Raw genomic sequence first — 21,871 nt, forward strand, 5'->3', positions numbered from 1 at the left:
TAGTAAAGCCGAATTGGAGGACAGAAAGGCATACATTTCTGACAAGTAGACAAAATTCTTAGTTTAGGAAGGGGTGATTTGCTCAGGTCAGGCAACAACTAGGTTGGGGAAAATTCCATAGTTTGGGGAAAAAGCGGGAATATTACTGAAAAAAAAGGTTTGTGGTGGACATGGTTGGCTTGGTACGGCAATGGCTTCTATGAATTTTGAGAAATGCTCTGCTACATTCCCCCGACTCTTGCAGTTAGGAAATCACACATTTTTTGTAGTGTTTCAAAAAACAAGCATTGCCACAAGCCAAACACTGAGCCATGGTACACAGGAGTTTTATGCTTATTGCTGAACCAATGTGGTGAGGAACTGCAAGCATACATTTTTCGAAAGAGCACAGGCAGACCTTTTCAAGAGTAGGTGACTTGTGCAGGTTACAAAAGTGTATGGTGCCTAAAGTAGCGACTAAATGTAGGGCACATTTGGGAAATGAAAGGGTTGTGTGACAAAGGGCACCAGCAAATGGGTCGAAACGTTATGAAAACCACACAAACACAATAAATGTCATACCTTCCCGCGTTCCCACATGTGTCCCGATGAAAACGGCAACTCACATGTGTGGGTGCACCTAACTGGGCGCCATGGGGAAGCCTAAAACACAGCTAACCCCAAGTCTTTTCTGACAGCTGAATTTCACGATTTTTCAAAAGGGCACACCATACAGATATGGGCCTAGGGTGTCCAAGCCACCAAGGAAAACAGGGAACCTCATGCATTTCCGACAAGAGGACACCCGTGGGAATCCGCAGAGGTCTGACTTGTGAAAATCGGCCCAGAAGTATTACCCAGAAACCCTGGCAAAGTCTGAAATGTGGCAAAAAAAAACACATTTCCGCACATTTCACTCGGCTCACCCACCGAAACAAGCTGCCAACAACACATGGCCTCCCTTCCCGCGTTCCCACACGTGTCCCGATGAAAATGGTACCTGATTAGGTAGTGATTCAGAGAACTAAGGGTGTCAAAGGGCCTAACACTGGCACCAAGCTTAGCCCTAAGGTTCCCATTAGTCACAAAGTTTAACCACTAGTCGTACCGTGGGCCCCAAGTCATCCCAAAAGTTCTGCATGTGACGAACATTTCAGGGTTCTATGTCAGTTCATTGCAGGATTTTTTTTTGCTGTTTTTTACTACAGATTTTTCAGCGAAAAAAACTCATCACATTTTTTATTTTTGGAGGGATCCCCCCAAACACCCTATCCACTTTTATTTTTTATATGATCCTGAACACCCGCACCCCAAATATATATTATTCCAACCCCCCTAAAAAATGGGATGAGTTTTTTTCCGTAAAATTAGCTGTAAAAAAAACCCACGAAAAAAAATCCCGCTAAGAAAGGACGTTATACGCATTTGAGGGGTACACAATTGTCCACAGGCAATGCTTCGATCCAGGGACCTCCAGAGTCAGTCAATCAACTCCAACCTAGACTAGTTACCCTGTCTCTCAAAAATGTATCAGAGGAACGAGAACCATCCTAGACTCTTGTTGCATTTAGGAATTTCAGAGAGACCTCAGGGATTTCCTTGCCTGGAGCCTGCAACACTCCTCCGATGACCACCAAATTTTATTAGGCTGCGTTTTCCATGTCCAAGGTTTGTTCTTTTGGGCCTGCTTCTCCACTTGTGCATTCGTGCCTCTGGGGAAAGGACGTTCAATGTCCAGACAGTGTTGTCGTTAGGATACATATCCACCTCCGTCCAATGAGGATTTGTTTTTCTTTGGATTTCAAAGGCACATCACCTTGATTACAATGAGAGCTCACTTTACAGCCCTAATCGGGGATCTGCAGGCTTCCATTCCACTTGCAATGCCAGTACCTGCAGCACTGACTGCACCTGCTGCACTGGCTCTGCTACCCAAAAAGTCTCCTCCAGTTTTGCCACCCACACCTGCAGGACTCTCAGATGGCCCTCTGGCCCTGTGCCCTCCCTACTCCCATGACACCTTCCCAACCTCAACCATCAAGACACAAGTTACACTGGATGAGCTGGGAGGAGAGGTTTCTACTTCCGCAAGGTCCTTTCATAACAGGCTACAGGGCTGTGTGAAGCTTTTGTGGGTTTCTATTCCTGATTCAACTGGAGTAAGGAGTGCAAGCTACAGTTTTGTCTGCAAGTAAATATTTCCATTTCAGCATACCACATTCAAAATGTTTATGAAGAGGCAAAAATAATTTGATACAACTTGCACTCTGTCCAGACCGACAATTGTAGGCTTGACATCAGCGCTATATAAACTTAATAAATACAAATACATCAAATATCATTTGTTACAAGTGGTAACCTCTACTTGGCATCTATGCCTCAGGCCTTGTCTTTTGTGGTGCCCTCTACAATGATTCGCGCCTTGAAACAACTTGTGTATAGGTCCATTATAAATGCCATGTCATATCATATATCCATTAAGACGGCAGCTTGTTTCTCTATCAGAACCCCTCAAGATCCTAGATGGTCTTGTATTGAAGGCCTACCAAAGTGCTACTCTTGCTTGTTTGGCAGGCTAAAGCGAATGCTATTATAGCCGCCAGGAATCAAATGTTGTGTGCAGAAATCGTGGATTTTCAGGCACTTCTAATTGAACATCAAGCAGGTTTCGGGCCAGGCTTGCTGGAGGCTATGTAAAATGCCTTTGCTTTCCAGGTTCAATTTCCTTTATTTCTTTCACTCCTGGTTGGTGGGTCCCCCTCCTGGTACTCACCATTGTTTTTCTTCTGGGTTATTGTTTGGGGGTTCAAGTCTCTGGGTAACCGGATCCTGTAACTCGCCCTCCAAAAGAAAATCTTTACTCACTGGGTTGTTTGGCTGTTCTTCAGCCAAGCCCTCTGAAAGTGGTGCCATGAGTATTTACCTCTGGGTCCTGATCTGATTCCTTATTCAAGCTTGCTCTTAAGGATTCCCTAGATCCCTGGTTGTGGGTTTCTGCAGGTCACCTACTGCGTTGTGCATTGCCCCAAATCTTGCATTGCTTCCTGGGATTTCTAAGTCTCAAAACTGGATCTGGAACTATTCGAGAGAGTATCCATTTGTCACCCCATGGGGTTGGTTGCTATCTTCTCTGCACCTGTGGGGTAGAAACCAGACTTACCTAACTCTTCCCCATTACTCCTGTAAAGTGGCTTGGAAGGTTCATACCTGTACATGGACATTTTTCCGGGTCCCACTTGGGACCCTGGCATTTTAGACTGCAAAAGTCTAATTTTAGCTCATACTCCTGATTCTATATGCACTTTTAAAATCATTGCATTACACTCTGACCTATGGACATGTAGTGTTACTCTATTTAGCTGTTGGTTATTCTTGTATCACTGAATTTCTAAGAGTGTAAGGATACCTTACGGGTCTGGTACCATCAGCCAAATTGCGTCGTAGTCTTTGGTGTCACTGTGGGTTGGTTGTAAAGTGTAAATCCCCTTTCCTCCCTCTCGTTGCTATATGTAATGTACAGTGCACATTTGTAACAGTATTGCTGTTATTTACAAGAGGTGATGGGAATTTGTATGTGTGGCATTTTGGGTCTTGATTGTGACTTTGTAAATGTGAGTTTATTATTGACTGGAGATCCATTGTATTCCCATCCCATAGTCCTATATGTATTGGGCATACAACCTGGCAGTGGGCATGAATTTAGATTAGGAGCAGTCAGCGTCCATCTATGTCCAATTAGTGTTTTTATGGATGCACTGTAACTGTGTAAGGTTTAACTTTTAGTACTTATTTGAACTAGATTTTATGTGTGATTGTATGTAAGTCTGTATTTTTTAGAGTATCAGCGTGGTGTATTCTCTGGGTCTAACAATTCATAAAGCTTTATTTCACTACCAACATGCCTTCTCCCGAGTTATGCCTGACTGTTCTCCAATAGCTACCACTATAACAAGTTTGGTCTTTCTTTTTATTGGAAACACTATCTTGCCTTTAGGTCAGATGGTTTTACATCCCCCACCAGAGGCCTGCGAAAACAATCTCCCTCACACTCTGGCTTTTCTCATAAAATTCCTTTCCTCCGGTTAGACCACCTCATCTTTCCTGGGTTTTAAGTGTACTGCTCAGCACTTTGGCTCTCAAACTCTTTGAACAGTACCCTGTTGTTTCCACAAAGTAAATTACTTAGTTATAATGAACTTTGTGGGTATTACTTTGAAATACTTCTAATTTGTATATGTATTTGTGGGGCTATGGATAAAAGGGGGGTGGTGAGGGTTTTGGGATGTGGGCTGTAGTGGAAGAGGAGGGGGGAAATGTGGAGGACCCCCCAAAACAAAACATTCAAAGTAACATTTCAATGTAACACCGACAAAGTAAATTACAACAAAGTAATTCATTTGTTGAAATGACATGGAACTGTTTGCTGGATCGCCATATTGCCTTTGAAGACAGTCTTCCTGTTTCGTAAGGACAAGAAGGCACCTGGCTTTTTTTGCTAAGGTTGTTTCCAACTTCCATATGAACCAGAAATGTGTTTGTTGACTTTCTTTCCAAATCCATCGTCCAAGGAGGAAAAGTTCTCCATTGTTTGGATGTTAGAATGGTACTGCCATTTTGCCTAGATAGGACTTCTTAGTGCAGAAATACTGGCCGGCTTTTTGTCTTCTATGGACCAGCAATTCAGTGTAAGCGGTCTCCAAAGTCCCCAATTGATAGATGGATTGTTTCATTTATAGTGGAAGCATAAAAATGACAAAGCTACCCGCCAAGGGGCTTTATGCTCACTCAGTGAGGGCAAGCGCTGTGTCTGTCGCCTTTCAGAGGCAGGTCTTGCAGGTCCCTATCAATGTAATATTCAGGATGACCACAGGGGTGTCTAATTTCTCCTTCTTTAGACACTACTCCATGGGCCCTAGTTCTAGAGGGTAAGCTAGTTTTTGGCAGTCATTTGTGCAAAACCTCTTTGGGTAAAGCCATCCTTCAATTAATGCAGTTTCCCTAAAAACGTTGGATAAGTATGGAGGAAATGGGACGGATGTTGAAATATGTAAAATGTACACTATACAGTGACTACTATACTCCTAGTCCATAGTTTCCTGCCATCCAGGTGCCCACCTGCCATCCCTGCTATATCAGTAACGTTTATTAGCCTACGGGCAGGCATTTCCATGGGGTGGAGCAAGGAGGTGCAAAGCTCAGCTCTGCTTTTTCCAAATATTTTTATTTTATTTTGCTGTACAAATAGGATGTGATCCTGCCCCTGTGTGGAATCTCCCATTAGTATGGAGAAAAGGGGTCTTTGAGCTGGACGTATAGTAGTCACTATGGTGAGTAACTTTTACATTACTCTAATGTATCAAATATTGATTTAAAATCTCATAAAATATAAATTATTGATTCTACTCTGTTTACTTTAACAGGCAATAGCCTTTGAAAACGCAAGTGTACTGGTGCATTGTTCAGATGGCTGGGACCGGACATCTCAAGTGTGCTCGCTTGGCTCCTTGCTTCTGGATCCGTACTATAGGACGATCAAAGGTTTCATGGTGAGTTTTGTGGTTCCCACTATCGCTTTTCTTTTCATAAGGACATGAACTCCAAATGGTACTTGTGTCCAATGGCAGTAAAACCTTTGCAGAACTAAATCAAGGCCTTTACTCGTCATCAAGGAGCAGTCATTTTAAATGGTTTTGTTTCTGTGGAATATAATTAACTGCTCTGTAGACCTATGTAAGGGTGCAGAAGAAGGACTCTGACACGGAAGCGGCATGTTTGGGGCTAAAGTCTTATATTGAATAATAAAACAAGAGAAAACGTATATTTCCCATTCCTAAGAGGGGTTTCCCTGACAAAACTAAGGATCTAAGGTGACTGTCAGGATGTCTGTAAAAGTGTCCTGCGTCCTGTGTCAAGAAATCCTTACTTATGTACCCCACACTATAAACTAAGGAATAAAGCAGTACTGATCTAGTCTTAGGAGAATGTCTTTCTTCTTCTGGATTATGGTCAAAGTCCACACAATATTTCCTTAGTGGGCTAGGAGAATGCTTCTCTTCTTCTTTGGTTTGAACCACTTCCCTGCCAAGTACTGCCATGAGGAAGATGAGTCGTATGACTCTCTTGGTTTGGGTCCCCAACCTTTTTTTCTATCCCCTTCTCCCTATGTCCCCTAGGCTGCCTCACTTGCCAAGTACTGACACAAGGGGGATAGACATGCTCATTATGTCCACACAGGGTTTTGGTTTGCTGTACCTTCCAGCCCCTATTGGTCCCTGTGCCTCTCCCCTTACCTTGCCTGTACAAGGGATGCATGCCTGGTTCTTCATGAGGTTTCTCTCTCAATCTGTATGCTGCAAGGGCGTCTCCGTGTCTCAGTGCCTTCACCTTGCAGATCTCCAGTCTGGCCCTTGGATCAACGGTATGGTTCGCGTCATCATCTGCCAGCCTCCCGGTACCTTCTGGATGCCCTAGGGCAAAGGAGTCCCATTGTCCTCTTGACTCCGGGAGCAGAGTGCTCTTGGCTCCATGCTGGCCTTCTCCGCGTCTCCTTCATGCGGCCTGGGCTTCAGTCTCTCGTCCTTGTTGGCTGTACTTCTCTGATAGGCAGTCCTTGTTTAGTTTGTATGACGTAAAAGGAACCACACCTCTGCGGACGTCTATACAGCTGCAGTTCCATCTTGCTATTGCTCTTCATTGTTCCTGTGTCCCACCTCATTCTGGTATTTTGATTACCTATGTTCCTGAAGTTGTTCTTCGTCTCAGTACTTTCCAGAACTTTGATGTAGTCTATTTTACAACAGTACATAGGTCTACTGTCTACAAACAGGTTAGCAGAAGGAGAAGCTAGAGTGTATGGGGTCTGATGTTCTAGTAAAGGCTATACCCTAGATGGTTGTTATTCTCCCTGGGGGCCGGGGAGACTATCGGGTAGCAACCTCACCTCCATGGCCTAATGGAAAAGGGTTGCCCCTCCGGAGAGAAGTGATGACATCCAGTGATTCGTCACACTTAGCACACTTGGCACCTGTGCCTTGACTGTGAGGTGTAGCTTGGTATCTCTAGGTACAGCAAACTGGACTTGTATATGGGCAGAGGGATGCAGCTGCATCCCCTAGGCACTCTATGGTAATCACTGAATACTCAGATGAGAGCTTTTTTGATAGGGTAATAACCCAAATTTACAGTTTTGAAATCAGAACCAGAAATCATCTCTTTAAGGGCTTTGGCGAAGCTCGTCAAATTAAGTAAGTCTAGTGGTTTGATATTTTTTTCTGATATCCGAGAGCCTCTTATTCCATAAAGGAGAACTTCTGAATTATGTATATAAATATTTTATTTTTGTTTAGTGCTGGCCGTGCCCAGAGGGTCTTGGAGAGCCTTACATGGCTCAAAGTTTGGTAAGGTGGTTGTTGAAAAAGAAGTTATGAAATGTTTTTAGGATAGGAAAGGAAGGTTAGGATAGACAAGTGGTGGCAGTGGAGGAGGGCAGGGTTTATGTGTGGGAAAACAGGCACGTTTTGAGGCTCTTTCTGAAAGTGGTGGCAGCTGAAGTGCGCATGTGTAGTGCGCATGCTCTTGGTTCCCACTGGATAAATGTTTGTTTTTGTGTGCATTTTAGTTTGCAGAGTGGAATGTGTAGAAGGTGTTGTATTTTAAGCAAGGTACTACCAATTTGGACTCTTGTAGATAAAAAAATAATGGTTGCACCTGATGAAATTGTTTGCTTTAATGGTGCGTTATGAGGGATATATGCAGAATCAAATAAAAACACACATTTACCTAACAAACATTTATTTCAGCCTGTTGTTGCTGCACAAGCCTCTGGTAGTGTGGGGAGTTGAGGATGTATGGACCTAGATGTTAGAGAGGAGCTATTCCATGAAAAGGATGGTTTTAAGGTCCTTCCTGAACTGTGAAAGTGAGGAGGCGAGTCTGATGCTGCAGGGAAGGAGGTTCCAGATTCTTGGAGTGTAGACTGACAAGGGATGTCTTCTGATTTTTTTCTTCCTGCACCAGCGGAGTTCAAGTCTGAACATGTCCTTACTTCTGGTGGCGCATAGGCTTCCAGAGTACAGATATCAAAAACAATAGTACATTAAGGATTGGACTTATAAATACATATTATACCTTGCTGCAGAGGCCTATGTAGGGCCATACAAACGTGTGATTCTGTACCGTTTTTTAAAACCACACTGTATTCTTTTTTTTATTAACATGCCCACACTGATTTATAGCTTTAACCTAGGGTCCTTGTAGCACTTTCCAAGAACCTATAAAAGGTTATCGAACAGGGATAGGCACCCCATGGTTCTCCAGATATTGTCACTTAATGGTGAGAGATCATGGGAGTCGTAGGTGAAAACATCTGGCGAGACACAGGTTCCCTACTCCTGGTATAGACAAACACATTTCAAAATGTCATTAAAGGCCTAGAAAATAACCAAAATCAGTTTGCATAGAACTGGCCTGCTTTTCTAAGTGGCCAGCTTATTTTAATGGTGTTCCACAAAGAAGGAGCAAACACTTGAAAGAGTCAATTTTTAAGGGAGTGGTTAGTGCATGTAGAGATGGAGAGTTTGACAGTAAAGGGTGTTGAACCTCTGCCTCCTAAAGTGGTTTCTGTATTTTCTGTGTTAACACAGGAGCTTTGTGAGTCCAGGTATCAATATTAGAATCTTATGCACTGCTTTTTTAATTTTTTTAAACATGTATTTATTTTTTTCAGAAGTAAAACATACAACAGAATAACACCTGCCCCCCCCCCCGGCCCTTACTACCCCGCCGGAGAGTGTCCTCTGAGTCCTCTGTGTGTGTCTCATGCCCTGAACAAGTCTAATGTCCTTATTTTGTGTGGGCACCACTGTTCCATGTAATCCGATTGTAGATATTGCAGCACCTTCCTCCAATCTTTTACGAAGGAGCCATTAGCGTCTTTCAGGGTGTGGGACAATATTCCCATTGTGATTAATGTCCAAACATTTTGCAACCAGCTGAAAACCAACGGGAGATCTGGATGCTTCCAATTCTGGGCTGTTGCTGCCTAGGCCGCTATTAGCATACCCATAAAGCCCCTCCGTTGCGACTTGGACATCTCTTTGGCCGCTGTGTCTTTAAGGCCACACATCCACACCCGCTCACCCATTCGTTCCACATTCGGGAAAATCCCCTGCATCTGTGCCTTTATTTCGTCCCAGAAGCCCTGTATCTTGTTGCATTCCCATCAAATGTGCCTCCAGGTCCCCTCACCCCCACACTCTCTCCAGCACCGATTCGACATCCTTTTCAGCCTCTCCGGTGTCAGGTGCCACTGTCATCACCTTAATCCAGATCTCCCTCATCCGAACCGAACGGGTCAGTCTTGGGAAATCGCCCAAAAGTTCCTCCCACTGCTCTCTACTGATGGGCTCCCCCAATGTGCATTCCCATTTCACCATATAGGTCCAGCTGACCCTTTCCCCCTGCCCATTGATGAATTTATAGAGGTTTGATACCAACTTCCTGGTTCCCGAATTGGTTATTGCGAACTTCTCAAACTGACAGAGGTCCTGTGTCGCCGCCTGTTTGATCGTAGGGGTTTTCCACCAGTGCCTGAGTTGTTCATATTCAAATCTATCTGGCTCTCTGAGTTTCAGGTTCTCTATACATGATTCAAACGAAAGCACCTCTTGGTCTCTCATCATTTGCCCAATTTTTGTACACCCTGCTAGTTCCCCGCTTCTATACGCACCTTTTTCCATACCTGGTGGGAACTCTGGATTCCCAAACATGGGAGTGAAGGGGCCCGCCACTGTTGAAATTGTACTGCTCCTTGCCAATTCGTCCCATATGTCCAGCAGAGCCTGCGTAACCGCACTCAAACGCAGGTTTGTGTGTCTATGCTGTTTACTCTTCCACAACAGTTCCCTCAGAGGTGTTCTGGCTACTGCTCTGTCCTGTTCGGCCTAAACTTTCTGTTGCTCCTCCCCCATACACTCCTTCAGTACCCACAGCTGGGCCGCCTGGTAATACCTATAAAATTGCGGAAGAGCAAGCCCTCCCTCCTTTATCGGGGCCGTTAGTACCGGTCTTGATACCCTTGGTGTCTTTTTTCTCCAGATAAATGAGGTAACTGCCTTAGCGCCTTAAAGAAGGACCTGGGGATCTTTATCGGTATGGCGTGGAAGTAATATAGCAATTTCAGAAGTATGGTCATATTTATCGAGGAGACCCGCCCCCACCATGAAATCGCTAGCGGATCCCACCTCTCTAGGTCCCGCTTAATTGCCCCCAACAAGCCTGGGAAGTTCCCCCGTAAAATTGGTCCACCCATCTCGTGAGAGTAATTCCTAAGTATTTAATCCCCTTATTAGCATACCTAAGACCCAATGATGCTGCCACCCCCCTCAGCTCCCCTAAGTCCCCAGCCAGTGGAAGATTTTCTGATTTGTTTCCATTTATCTTTAGCCCCGCTATCACCCCCAAAGGATTCCAACTCCTATCACTTCTGGGAGAGTGCGGGTCGGATCCGCTATGATCATCAACAGATCATCCGTGTACGCGACCACCTTATGTTGCCATCCTGCCATTACCATCCCCTCTATTGCCCTTGATTCCCTGAGCCTGCATAACAGAGGCTCCAGAAAGATAGCATATAATGGGGGCGAGAGGGGGCCCCCCTGCTTAGTTCCCATAGAGTTCCACTCTACCCCGTGATTTCACCATTTATGCCCATCCTAAACGAGGGGGAGTTGTAATTCGCCCTAATCATCTTCCGAAATTTGTCCCCGGCATCGACCGCCAGAAGAGCTGCGGAGGTGTGCATGATACCCACCTTCTCCACCAAATGCGCTATGCACCTTAGGTTGTCGTGCATCTGCCTGCCTGGTATAAAACCTGACTGATCTGTATTTATCAGGTTGGGGAGTAGTGAGAATTTTTGTGCATATTTTCACATCCTGATTCATCAGGGCAATTGGTCGATAAGACCCTTGATGCGGAAGACCAAGACCTTCGCCTCATTCATAGGTGGAGTCACATTTCCCTCCTCTCTAAAGGAGTTGTACAGTTTTGTTAGAAATGGGACCAGCACTGCTGCATATTTTTTATAAAATAGCTCTGTCAAGCCATCCGGCCCTGGCGCTTTGCGTGATTGTAGCCCTTAATTGCTATCCTTACTTCTTCCTCCCTGATGTCTCTGTCCAATTCTTTCCTTTTCCGTTATATACGGCTATGTGAGGGAATTTAAATAGCTCTCTTGATCATCCCCGTTTGGATTCCCTGTGGCATACATGTCCCGGTAGAAGGCTCTAAACTCCTCTCCCATCTCAGTGGTACTGGTACTCTACCCCGTGATTTCACCATTTATGCCCATCCTAAACGAGGGGGAGTTGTAATTCACCCTAATCATCTTCCGAAATTTGTCCCCGGCATCGACCGCCAGAAGAGCTGCGGAGGTGTGCATGATACCCACCTTCTCCACCAAATGCGCTATGCACCTTAGGTTGTCGTGCATCTGCCTGCCTGGTATAAAACCTGACTGATCTGTATTTATCAGGTTGGGGAGTAGTGAGAATTTTGTGCATATTTTCACATCCTGATTCATCAGGGCAATTGGTCGATAAGACCCTTGATGCGTCGGGTCTTTTCCTGCCTTGTAGAAGACCATGACCTTCGCCTCATTCATAGGTGGAGTCACATTTCCCTCCTCTCTAAAGGAGTTGTACAGTTTTGTTAGAAATGGGACCAGCACTGCTGCATATTTTTTATAAAATAGCGCTGTGAAGCCATCCGGCCCTGGCGCTTTGTGTGATTGTAGCCCTTAATTGCTATCCTTACTTCTTCCTCTCTGATGTCTCTGTCCAATTCTTTCCTTTTCCGTTATATACGGCTATGTGAGGGAATTTAAATAGCTCTCTTGATCATCCCCGTTTGGATTCCCTGTGGCATACATGTCCCAGTAGAAGGCTCTAAACTCCTCTCCCATCTCAGTGGTACTGGTAAGCTTCTCCCTTTGTTTGTTACGTATTTCTTTAATCGCTACCTTCTGTTGCTTTGCGCGCAGTTGTCTCACTAATAGCTTGTCATCCTTGTTGGCTTTAGTGTAGTACCAGTGTCTGAGACGAAGGAGGCTCGCTTCAGCTTTTTTTGTGCATAGCATGTCTAACTGTCCCTGCACGTGCCTCAGAGCCCTCCTTAACGATAGCGTTGGCTTCTTTATGCATTCCCCTTGAATATCTGGCAGTTTTTTTTCCAGTTCTCTCTCCCATGCATACCTCTGCTTGTCCTTGGTCGCCTTCATGGCTATGAACTGCCCCCTTATGACCGCCTTTAGGGCCTCCCACACCATTCCCAACTTTACCTCTCCTGTATCATTAATGGCTAAAAACTCTTGAATCTTCCCCCTAATGTCTTCCCCCATAACAGGATCTTGGAGAACCTCATGTTGAAGCTTCCAACCACAGAGACCCTTGTTTCCACTCAAGGTTTTCATGTCTAGCCACAGAGGGGCATGATCTGATAACGAGATCGGCCCTATTTCCATGTTCTGAACTTTCTCCATTAGACCTGCCGTAACCCAAAAGTAACAGTTTGCGACATCAAATTGTATTCATGTGAATAGTGGGTGTATCCTCTCAGCTGACCATTACGCACTCGCCATACATCTCCCAGTGTCAAGTGGTTCATCAAATGGCGGAGGCGTTTTGAGGGCGCCCCCTGCCCCTGACCGCCTCCCGAACTCCTATCTATTCCCAGTTGCCACGCCATGATCAGGTCTCCCCCCAGGATTATGTCCCCTCCCGCGAATCCCTCCAATTTCCCCAATGTCTCCCTCAGGAAGCCATCTTGCCCCGTATTCGGTGCGTAGATAGCCGCTAGTGTGAGGCAGAGCCCCTCTATCGTGACATTTGCAAATATATACCTACCCATCTTGTCCGTTAAAGTCCCATGAAGGTGGATGTTTCTACTTTCGTGGGTGGCTATCAGGACTCCAGCCCTTTTGTCCTGGGCAATCGACTGCCCTATCAGACTATATCCCTTTATGCACAGCTTGTCCTTATCACGCTGCACTACGTGGGTCTCTTGCAACATTATAACGTCTCCTCCCTCCCTTCTCAGCAATTCCTCCACCTTTTTCCTTTTTACGGGGGAATTCAGCCCCCTAACATTAAAAGTCGTAGCTTACCCATGAGCCTCTCATACCAGTGGCAAATCGTTACCCGCGCTCGACCATCTCCACCAGCTGTCCGGCCCCACTCCCCTTCATCCCAATCCCACGCCTCCCGTAATCCCCCACAACATTTTATAACATCCCCTCCTCCCAATCCCCTCCCTCCTCCCCCCAACTTCCCCAAATAACCAACAACTGACCCGAAGAAGGCCCAGGGACTATGGTTGCTAGGGCCGCCCTTCGCTCCTGACCCTCTGCATACTCGGGTATAACTTTGCAGGGAATCCTAAACCCCGCATTTACCTCAGACACCCTTGGATTCCAGCTCTGTGGCCCTCCTCCGGGCCGCTACCATTTATTCAGCGAGCTGTCATTGTCCTCTCCTTTACCCATTTTGGCCCCTTCTCCTCAGTTTGTGTCTTCCCCGTTTTCTTTCAAGGATCCGCAGTGGGCCCTGCGCCCTGCCTCCCACCTTTTTGTAGGGATTTCTTAGACTGCACCAATTTCCATCCAGACAGATTCCTGCGGCGCTCTTCCCTCGACTGTTGGGGGTTCTCCGCGCATCCCGCCTCTTGGATACCCATAACCAGCAGTCCTTCCTCACACTTTTGGACCCTTCTCTGTTTCCCGTCCTACGTAAAGAGGCGGCCAAATGGAAATGTCCACTTACATCTTATTTCCCTGGCATTCAGTTCCTTGATCACCGGTGCCATTCTTCCTCTCTTCTGCAGCGTTACCAGGGCAAGATCCTGAAATAGTTGGATTTCCACCCCATTCATCCAGATGTGATTCATGCCACACGCCCTCCTCAGAATCCTTTATTTTTGGGTGTACGAGGAGAGGGCCACCCGCACATCTCTGGGGCGCTCACCCGGCTCGCCTGACCGCCTCGGTCCCACCCTGTGAACCCTGTCAATTCCCACTTCACCCTCACCTTCATCGGTCAGGGTATCTCTGAAGGCCTCTTGGACAACTGTTTTGAGATCTTTATCCTGCACCGACTCAACCATGTTCTTAATCCGGATGTTCGACTGACGTGAGCGATTCTCCAAGTCCTCCCACTGCAATTCCAGATTGTGGCTTAGGTTCACTAGTGCTCCCCTCCCCTCCGCCGCTGATCGTGTACTATGGATTTGTATGTTGGGGGCCAATTCACTACCCCTGCCTTTGTGTGATCTGGTAGTTATCTGCCCCCAGCTCCTGTGAGACCTTCTCCCCCCCACCCCCGACCTCCTCGGTCGCCTTCAGCTCCAGCTCGTTGTCTACTTCTGGCAGTGTGTGGGGGGGGGTCCGCGCTGACCCCCTATCCTTTGGGGGTGCACCGTGCTATGATCCTCTTGGGGGGGTCCCCCCAGCCGCCCCTGCCCAAGAGTCTGTGGTTCTGCCTTCGTTGCTCTGGTCGGCCGGGGGTCCCCCCATGGCCCCTGCTCTGGATAGTCACGTATTCCTAGGCTCACCCCGCCGCTCCTCACCTTCCTTTATTTCATATGCGGGACCGCCGCCAGAGGGGACGCCCCCCACACCCCTGACCCGTTCTTGGCTCCTGCTGTGAGCCCACCGCCGTCCACCTGCAGGCAACTCTTCCAATCCGCTGAGCGCCCCCCGCGGGGTGTGTCCTCAGTCCTCCCGGGCTCCGGCGCATGCTCTCGCCGTGGGCTGCATCCTCACTCCCTTTGCTCCTGTGCTCCAGTCGGCTCCTCTGCCCTGCTTCCCCCGCTGCAGCTGCCACTCCAGCCCTGCCGTTCCGCGGTCCGAACTTCTCCGTGGGGGTTAGGGTGCTGCAGGTGGGAGGGCTGCCACCTTCTCCAGCAGCCAAGGCTTCCTGCCCCTCCAGCGGCGCAGACCTCAGTCTCCCACTGCAGCGCGTCTTTGGTGGAGGTGCACCCTTTCCGACCCGTGTCTCCACCGAGTCGCTTCTCGCTTTCAGCCTCCTTGCCACTGTCCCTGTTCGGTATTATTCAGGGAGTCGGTATGGGTATCGCTTGCTGCAGCGCACTGCCTTTTTTATGCACCTTTTTTTGTCGCGGCCCGGTGGGAGTGACACTCGGACACGTCGCCACGCCGCGGCCGCCATGTTGGAATGATGATGCACTGCTTTTTGACAGATTAATGGCCAGTCGACATGTTCTTGCATCTGGTATGTGAGAATCTCCTTCAGCATAATATGTATGGGCCTTACCACTCTTTGAATATTCAAACTTGTCAGGGTAGGACTAATGGGTAAATTGTAAGTAAAACATTTTTTATTTGGTTACTTTGTTTCAACTACTGGTACTGCTATTATATTACTGCAGGCAAATATAGTGCATTTTGTATTCTTTAATGAAGATTAATCCCCACTCTGCATGTATGTCGTGGCCAAAGTGCCAGTTTACAAGTTCCACTTGGTTTGTCCCAAATTGTTTATTGCCTCTCAATGCTAATATCTCCTAACTGTTTTCTGCAGTCTAATGCCATTAAAGGTTGTCATTTTAACAAAATAGGACCTACTTCTGATTAAATGACCTCTTTGTCTCCAGTATCTTTAGGTTACTGCTGGTATGGCTGTTGGTTAGGAAATATGTATCTTCTATGCAACTATCCCTCCATATTCTATAGTCCCTAAAACGTTTTGCTTTTGTTTTTGACCTGTCGTGACTTTTTACAGAAGGTACGGCCTTCAGCTTCACTTTCCTGTCCTTTTTGCTCATTTGTTATGGGGAAACGAGCTAGTCCTTCAGACGTTCAGTACTGGGAATCTATGTTTCTCCTTTTGCTTTGTACGTGTTACCTGTTAGGATAGCTTTTTCATATTGCACACATCATCTTTCAATGCAGTCCAATGGGGATACTTTTGTATCCCCCTAGACTTTTAACAAAGTGATTTTTGGTACTTTTTAATGTGCCTAAAGACAAGCTGGTGGCAGAAGATAACTTTTGACAATTTTTGCTATATTTTTAGTATGCACATTTTCGTCTTTACTGCATTTGGCTACTAAAGGTGGCTAGTGTCCTAAAATGGCCATGTGACAAGATTTTTCGCTTGTTCTTTTGCCATTTTGTCCTTTGACCTTCTTCCTGCTTTCTCAGGTCAGGAAATCCCTAATATGGTCATGCATTTGCCCGGGAAAGCGGTTACTTTTGCAGGCTAGTGCATGCCATTTGTGTGTGGACCCAGGAAGTGGGTTGGGGTAATGTCTGGTCCCAATTCTCAAACTGGTGCCAGTGAGTCTGGTGTGAATGCATGAGTCAGACCCACAGTGGTCCCTGATTGGACCACTGCCGGCTGAGTGAGAGGTGCAGATCCTCGCATATACTGTCATTTGGCCAAAAGGAGTTTTTTCGAAGGAATTTTTACTGAATAAATTCCATCGAAAAAATTAATTGAAATATAGAGGGGGTGAGGAAATAAAAGGAGTAGAGGGGTTGGGGTAGGGTTAAACATATAGTGAAATGGGGTTCGGTGGAACTCCCCCAAATAGAAAAAAAAGTGATGTATTTTTTGATGTAATTGTTTCATAAAAAATTACATTGGAAAGAAAAGGTCGGCAAACGGACATAGAACCGATCCTTGCTATTGGAGTACTGAGTTTGATCACTCACCTGAATTTTGGATAAGAAGATGAATCATGCAGCCATTCTAGCAGATCAGAAACTGAGCCATAGCTCAGAACTGAAGGGATTACATACATGCGTGCATTCCTGTGTGCACTCTCCTTTGAGATCCAGGGGAATACATGCAGGTGAACGAAGGTTGGAAGACTGAGCAGCGCCTCCACGAGTTGCCTAAAATGAGACTTTCCTTGATCCTTGACCCAGGATGTGCTGCAGCAGGCGAAGGAGAAGTTTAGGAAGGCCTTTGCCCAGATGGGAGTTTGGAAGAAGGTGAATGGTGCTAGAAAGTGTAGGAAAATGAATGCCTCTTCTCCACACATCATTGGATGATTTCAGACGGATGAGGTGGAGCATTGAGGTTTCCTAGATCTCTCTGAAATTTCAAGTGTTAGGGAGAATTCTCTGTAAGGCTAATTTCCCAAACCGAGTGAGTCCCCCAGCAGCTTTGCTGGATTTTTGGGGTTGATTTTATTCTCTCCTGCTAAGAGCCAGATTCTTTTGCTCCCACTCTTAGACATGATTTGAGGTGTTCCTTTAACTTTCCGTGTGTTTTTTTGGGCTATGGGGTCTTTTACTCCATAGGGTCTCATGTGTTTTTGATGTGGGTTACACAGCTCCCTCCGTGCCGTAACTCAGGGTTGTTGTAGTGACCCCCCAACATAGACTCCATACCCCGGGACTGACTACTGTCTCCCAGGGCATGTAAAGTCACCATTGGCTTTGCTAGTCCCAAATTATGAACAGAAACCAGTACAAACCATCATATTGTGGACGTACTGGTCGGGGCAATTCGATTGCCCCGGGGTCTGTTGTTCGAGGGGGCACGTCTCCGTCCCCCCTGATCGAGTTTTGGCTGGTGGCAGTGGATACTACTTTTTATATTCAACCGCGAATAGATCTCTATGGGATTTTCCCATTGTTCGAAGCTACCAACTTTAATTATTTAATTCTTATAGCCTCGAACATACCGCCGGTTTATTTATTTAATATCAATTCACCGGTTGGTATTTTTTGCCAGAACTCGATTCTAAAATGGCGTTTGTGTTCTCTTCTGTGACTCCAACCCAAGTCGAGCCCTTTGTTCCACTTTTTGGCCGGCTTCTCCACAGAAGCCTCCAAAAGTGGTGTCACTCTGTCTGGATACCACATGGGGTGTGGGAGGGGGTTTAGGAACCCTGGACTGAGTTACCTTGGTAACTCAAGTCACACTCTTGTGTAATTGGCCCAAGTGGTGAGCCGGCCGGCTCACCACGTCGCATGTTTGATTGACAGCTAGGCTGAGTGAATGAGGGTGTGCTGCATAAAAGCAGGGCTTTGGGGACTGGAACTTCAGAAGTCGCCACAGGACCTAAGAATCCGAGGAGGGAGAAGCTGAGCCAACCTGCAACGACGACACCACCGGTGGAGCCCTGCTGAACCGTCTCACCACTTTTCCTGACGACAGAGGAGATCTCCAGTCTGGAGAGTCTTCTTCCTTTGACTGGTGGGGATAACCGGTTTCGCCTCCTTTTCACCTTCCTGAAGCATCTCGTGGCCACCTTGCCCATGCCAAGCACCCCGGCAACCGGAATACCACGGTTTACCACTACCGCGAAGAGAAGGGTAGTGCCTTTTAACCGGAGAACTCCGCGGCTGGTTTCTTCCCTGGCAGTGCAACGACCTTCATCTTTCCTCCACGGCGAGACCTCTTCTTTCTCTGGACGAAACACCGACTTGCACCGGCTGCCAGGAACAACTGCCCCCGCTGGAGCTTCGTTCACACTTAAGGTACTGTGTCCCGCCTGGCTTCCCTTGCGACAGATCGTTCGGGGTGACAGTAAAGCCTCGACTTTCTAACCTGGGCTAGCCTGGGACAACCTAGCTAACGTTTCTTGACTTTAATTTCATCCTTTTTGTGCAAACTATCTACAAAGACTCTTTGGGCATAACCCCACTGGTGAACCTGGACCCCTTCTGCTTGCTCTCTCCAAGAGTGGGCCTTGCAATTGACTTCCTTGCTCTCCAGTAGAACTCTGCCTATCCTTCCTTACTGTGGTTCTTTGAAAAAGTATTGAAACTTGTGTGCTTCTTTAACTCTGCCTTTTTCCCTCCCTTTCTTGATAACTTATTAGAGTGTCATCTTATGTTAAGCGCTCACCTCTGTCTGAAAATAAGTGGTGTTTCTCACTAAGACTTGTCTAATAAGTGAATAGGGTTGTATATATATGATAGTGAATGTGTGTTGAAATTACTTACCTCTTTTTTTTGCTAGTGTAATTTACAATTGTGTTTTTAAATAAATAATTATATACTTTTACACCAAAGCTCTGGTCAGTGTTTGTTTGTGCTACTGTGTCTCTGTACCTATTGTGTATACTCTGCATACTGCCTAACTCTTATTGAGGGAAGTCTGACTGCTCACCCACAGCTACCAAGTGAATCTGTGTGGTACAGACTGCTACCAAGTGGGTTTACTGCCAAACACCTGTAGTCCTAAATCTTTTGCAGTGGTCCCTAAGGGAACTGCACAGGTTTCTGCCTAACATCAAGGACATCTGGTTTGGCTGCAGGTTTGAAGCCGCGATGAATTTGCCACAAACGTTCTAACGTACGTGCTGGAGTGGTAGACTAATTGTTAGCCTGGTGGGCCACAGATGTCTGGGCTTCTCAAGTGTTGATGGTTTATTGAAGTCATTGTTGTACTGGTAATGTTGCTGGGATTTGAGGGACATGAGGATTCAAACCATTGGGAGGGTGAATGGCGGACAGGGGGTTATCATTCCACGCATAATTGTGGAGTTAGGAGCAAGGGCGGGGCTGGAGAGCACATGATTGGCACAACAGGGAATTGTCATTTGTGAGTATGGTTGAGCTTAAGGTGGCAATGCTAAAGGGCTCAGCTCCCTGCATAAGAGGTCCCTACTGTGCAGGAATTTCCGAAGGCTTTACATTTCCATAATGTTCATACAGGAGACACATTTGAAACAGGGGGAGGAGGCACGGCACTTCAGCAGGGAGATGGGGCAAAAGTTCTGGGCCTCTGATCAAGGGAAGAAGAAAGGTGGCAACATCATTATTCTAGCGAAAGCAGTGGTCTTGAAAACCCCCAGAACTAGGTACGCTCTTGGTGGTAGGTTACTTATGGAGGAATCCCTAGTCACTCTGGTGAAGCTCTACGACTCCAACACATGCCAAATAGCATGATCATAGACCCAAGGCTAGACTGGAAGTCAGGCAGGAGTGGGCCAAGACAGGAGGAGGTAGGAAATGTAAGGAATGTTCACACCTCCTCAAAGACCACTTCTGGGTGGATGTATGGAGAAACCAACTAAGGTACCCGGGTGTGTATACCTTCTTCTCCCCTCCCCACACCAGTTATACCAGAATCGACTATCTGTTGACCCCTTAGGAGCAATTGGAATACATAGGGCCCTCAGTGGGAGAGACGATTCCATGGTCGGACCATGAAATGATAGCAACGTGGAGGGTGTGTGAAAAGATGAGGAAGGGCTCAAGATGGAGATGTAATGATTCCCTCCTTTGATACTCAGTCTCCCGAGAATTCTGAGAGAAGTACATCAGGTGTTTTTTTAAGTCTGTGACAACGGGGAGGTTGCTCAAAGACATGTGGGAAGAGAAGAGGCAAAAGCCACGTTTAGGGGGCTCAACATTGCTGAGGGTGCAAGGAAAAAGATAGAATTGGGCCTTATAGAAGGGAGGTTGAGAGGGCATATGCGCTCACTTTGTGCGATTTTGCTTAGGAGCTATGTCAATGTCGAGGCATGAATACACTAAACGAAAGTACTACGGGAAGGGGGTCAGTACTATCCTTTCATTCACATCTGGTCAGTCTTTGATATCAACTTCCAGTGACCATGTCACCTTATGAGTCCTCCACGAATGTGTCCCACCGAAGAGTGTCCGTACCACTCCCATTGTGTCGTCATCTTTGCTTTCTGTGCTATCCTTTGTCCCTACCAGAACCAAGCAGATTACCCAGTCGCAAGGGCCAAAAAGGAATTGGCTTTATTTCCCTTTTCTCTCAAACACCAATGATTCGTTTGGGTCTGTTTATGGTGTATTGAATTATGTATTTTGAGCATGAGTGTGTGACAATAAAAGGAACATACATTTTTGGTATAACATACACAAAAGTCTCAATTCGGTTTGGGAGTTCTTGTGTATGTAACAGTTATTCAGATGGTACAGTTGTTGCAGAATCTATTTTTGATGTGTCTTTTGTAAGGCTATCTGCTTAAAAAGCAACCTTCTTTTTATAGGAGAAAGCCTTGATATCAGACTGTCGCTATATTGATGAGCTAATGGTTCGATATAGATCAAAAAGAAAAAGATAAAAATAGGTACAACTTATGCATGTCACTCATGATAGTCGCATTATTTGATTTAAAGCCATTTACCAGAACACATGCAGACATATTTGTGTTCAGAGTATATGCTGCCTATGTTTTCCTTTTCCATTTAGCATCAAGGAAATTCTAATGTTTCTCAAGGAATTAAAAACAGGATAGGCAGCCGGACTGATGGATTACAGGGGAGTTGTATAAGATATTGAAGCACCTAGTGGCTCCAAAATTAGGCTCACTGTTTCATAGCATTCTCACAGAAGGTTGGGCGTTTGCTTCTTTGGGTCAAGCCATTTTGAAGGCAGGAAAAATAGAACCTTTCGCGAGAGCTACCATCCAGTTTTCTTGATAAAAAGAACACAAACATATATGCCAGAAAACCTCATTTTGGGCACCTTATTTCATCAAGACTAGAAGGGCTTTATACCAAAAAAGTACCTAATTGATCTCGCCACTACTTTGCCAGAGGCCATCGACCTGGCATAATGGCAAATCCTCGGCTAGATTATATGACATTTGATGCAGAAAATATTTTCGGTCTTCACAATTGGTCTTTTCTTTAGGCAACTTCAAAAATTCAAGAGCCACCCACATCTTGATCTGCTGAATGCAGTCAATGGGGACTTAACCAGGTTCTCCCTAGAGTCCTCCTCCCTCCTAATCCACTGATGACTCTCCCCAGTTTGGTCCAGATTTTGCCTCTGACAGGGAATTCTGTGAGTTACAGAACTTGTACATTGGGATGCCCCAGTTGATACGACTGTCTTGGCTAGAGGTATATGGGATTACTCAGGTCGTTTTCTACTAC

At 46.2% G+C, this 21,871-nt stretch overlaps 1 protein-coding gene across 2 annotated transcripts in view; it reads left to right on the forward strand.

Moving 5' to 3' along the window:
• Window positions 1-21,871, forward strand: part of MTMR6 (myotubularin related protein 6) — a 1,083,592-nt gene that overhangs the window by 800,062 nt on the left and 261,659 nt on the right. For both annotated transcript variants that reach the window (XM_069639211.1, XM_069639210.1), the window contains one exon: window positions 5,400-5,525. In XM_069639211.1, coding sequence (XP_069495312.1) covers window positions 5,400-5,525 — 126 coding nt within the window. The remainder of the gene's footprint in view (window positions 1-5,399; window positions 5,526-21,871) is intronic.

The sequence above is a fragment of the Ambystoma mexicanum genome, chromosome 7q, assembly GCF_040938575.1.
Source record: "Ambystoma mexicanum isolate Mex_15411 chromosome 7q, UKY_AmexF1_1, whole genome shotgun sequence".
Classification (NCBI taxonomy): domain Eukaryota; kingdom Metazoa; phylum Chordata; class Amphibia; order Caudata; family Ambystomatidae; genus Ambystoma; species Ambystoma mexicanum.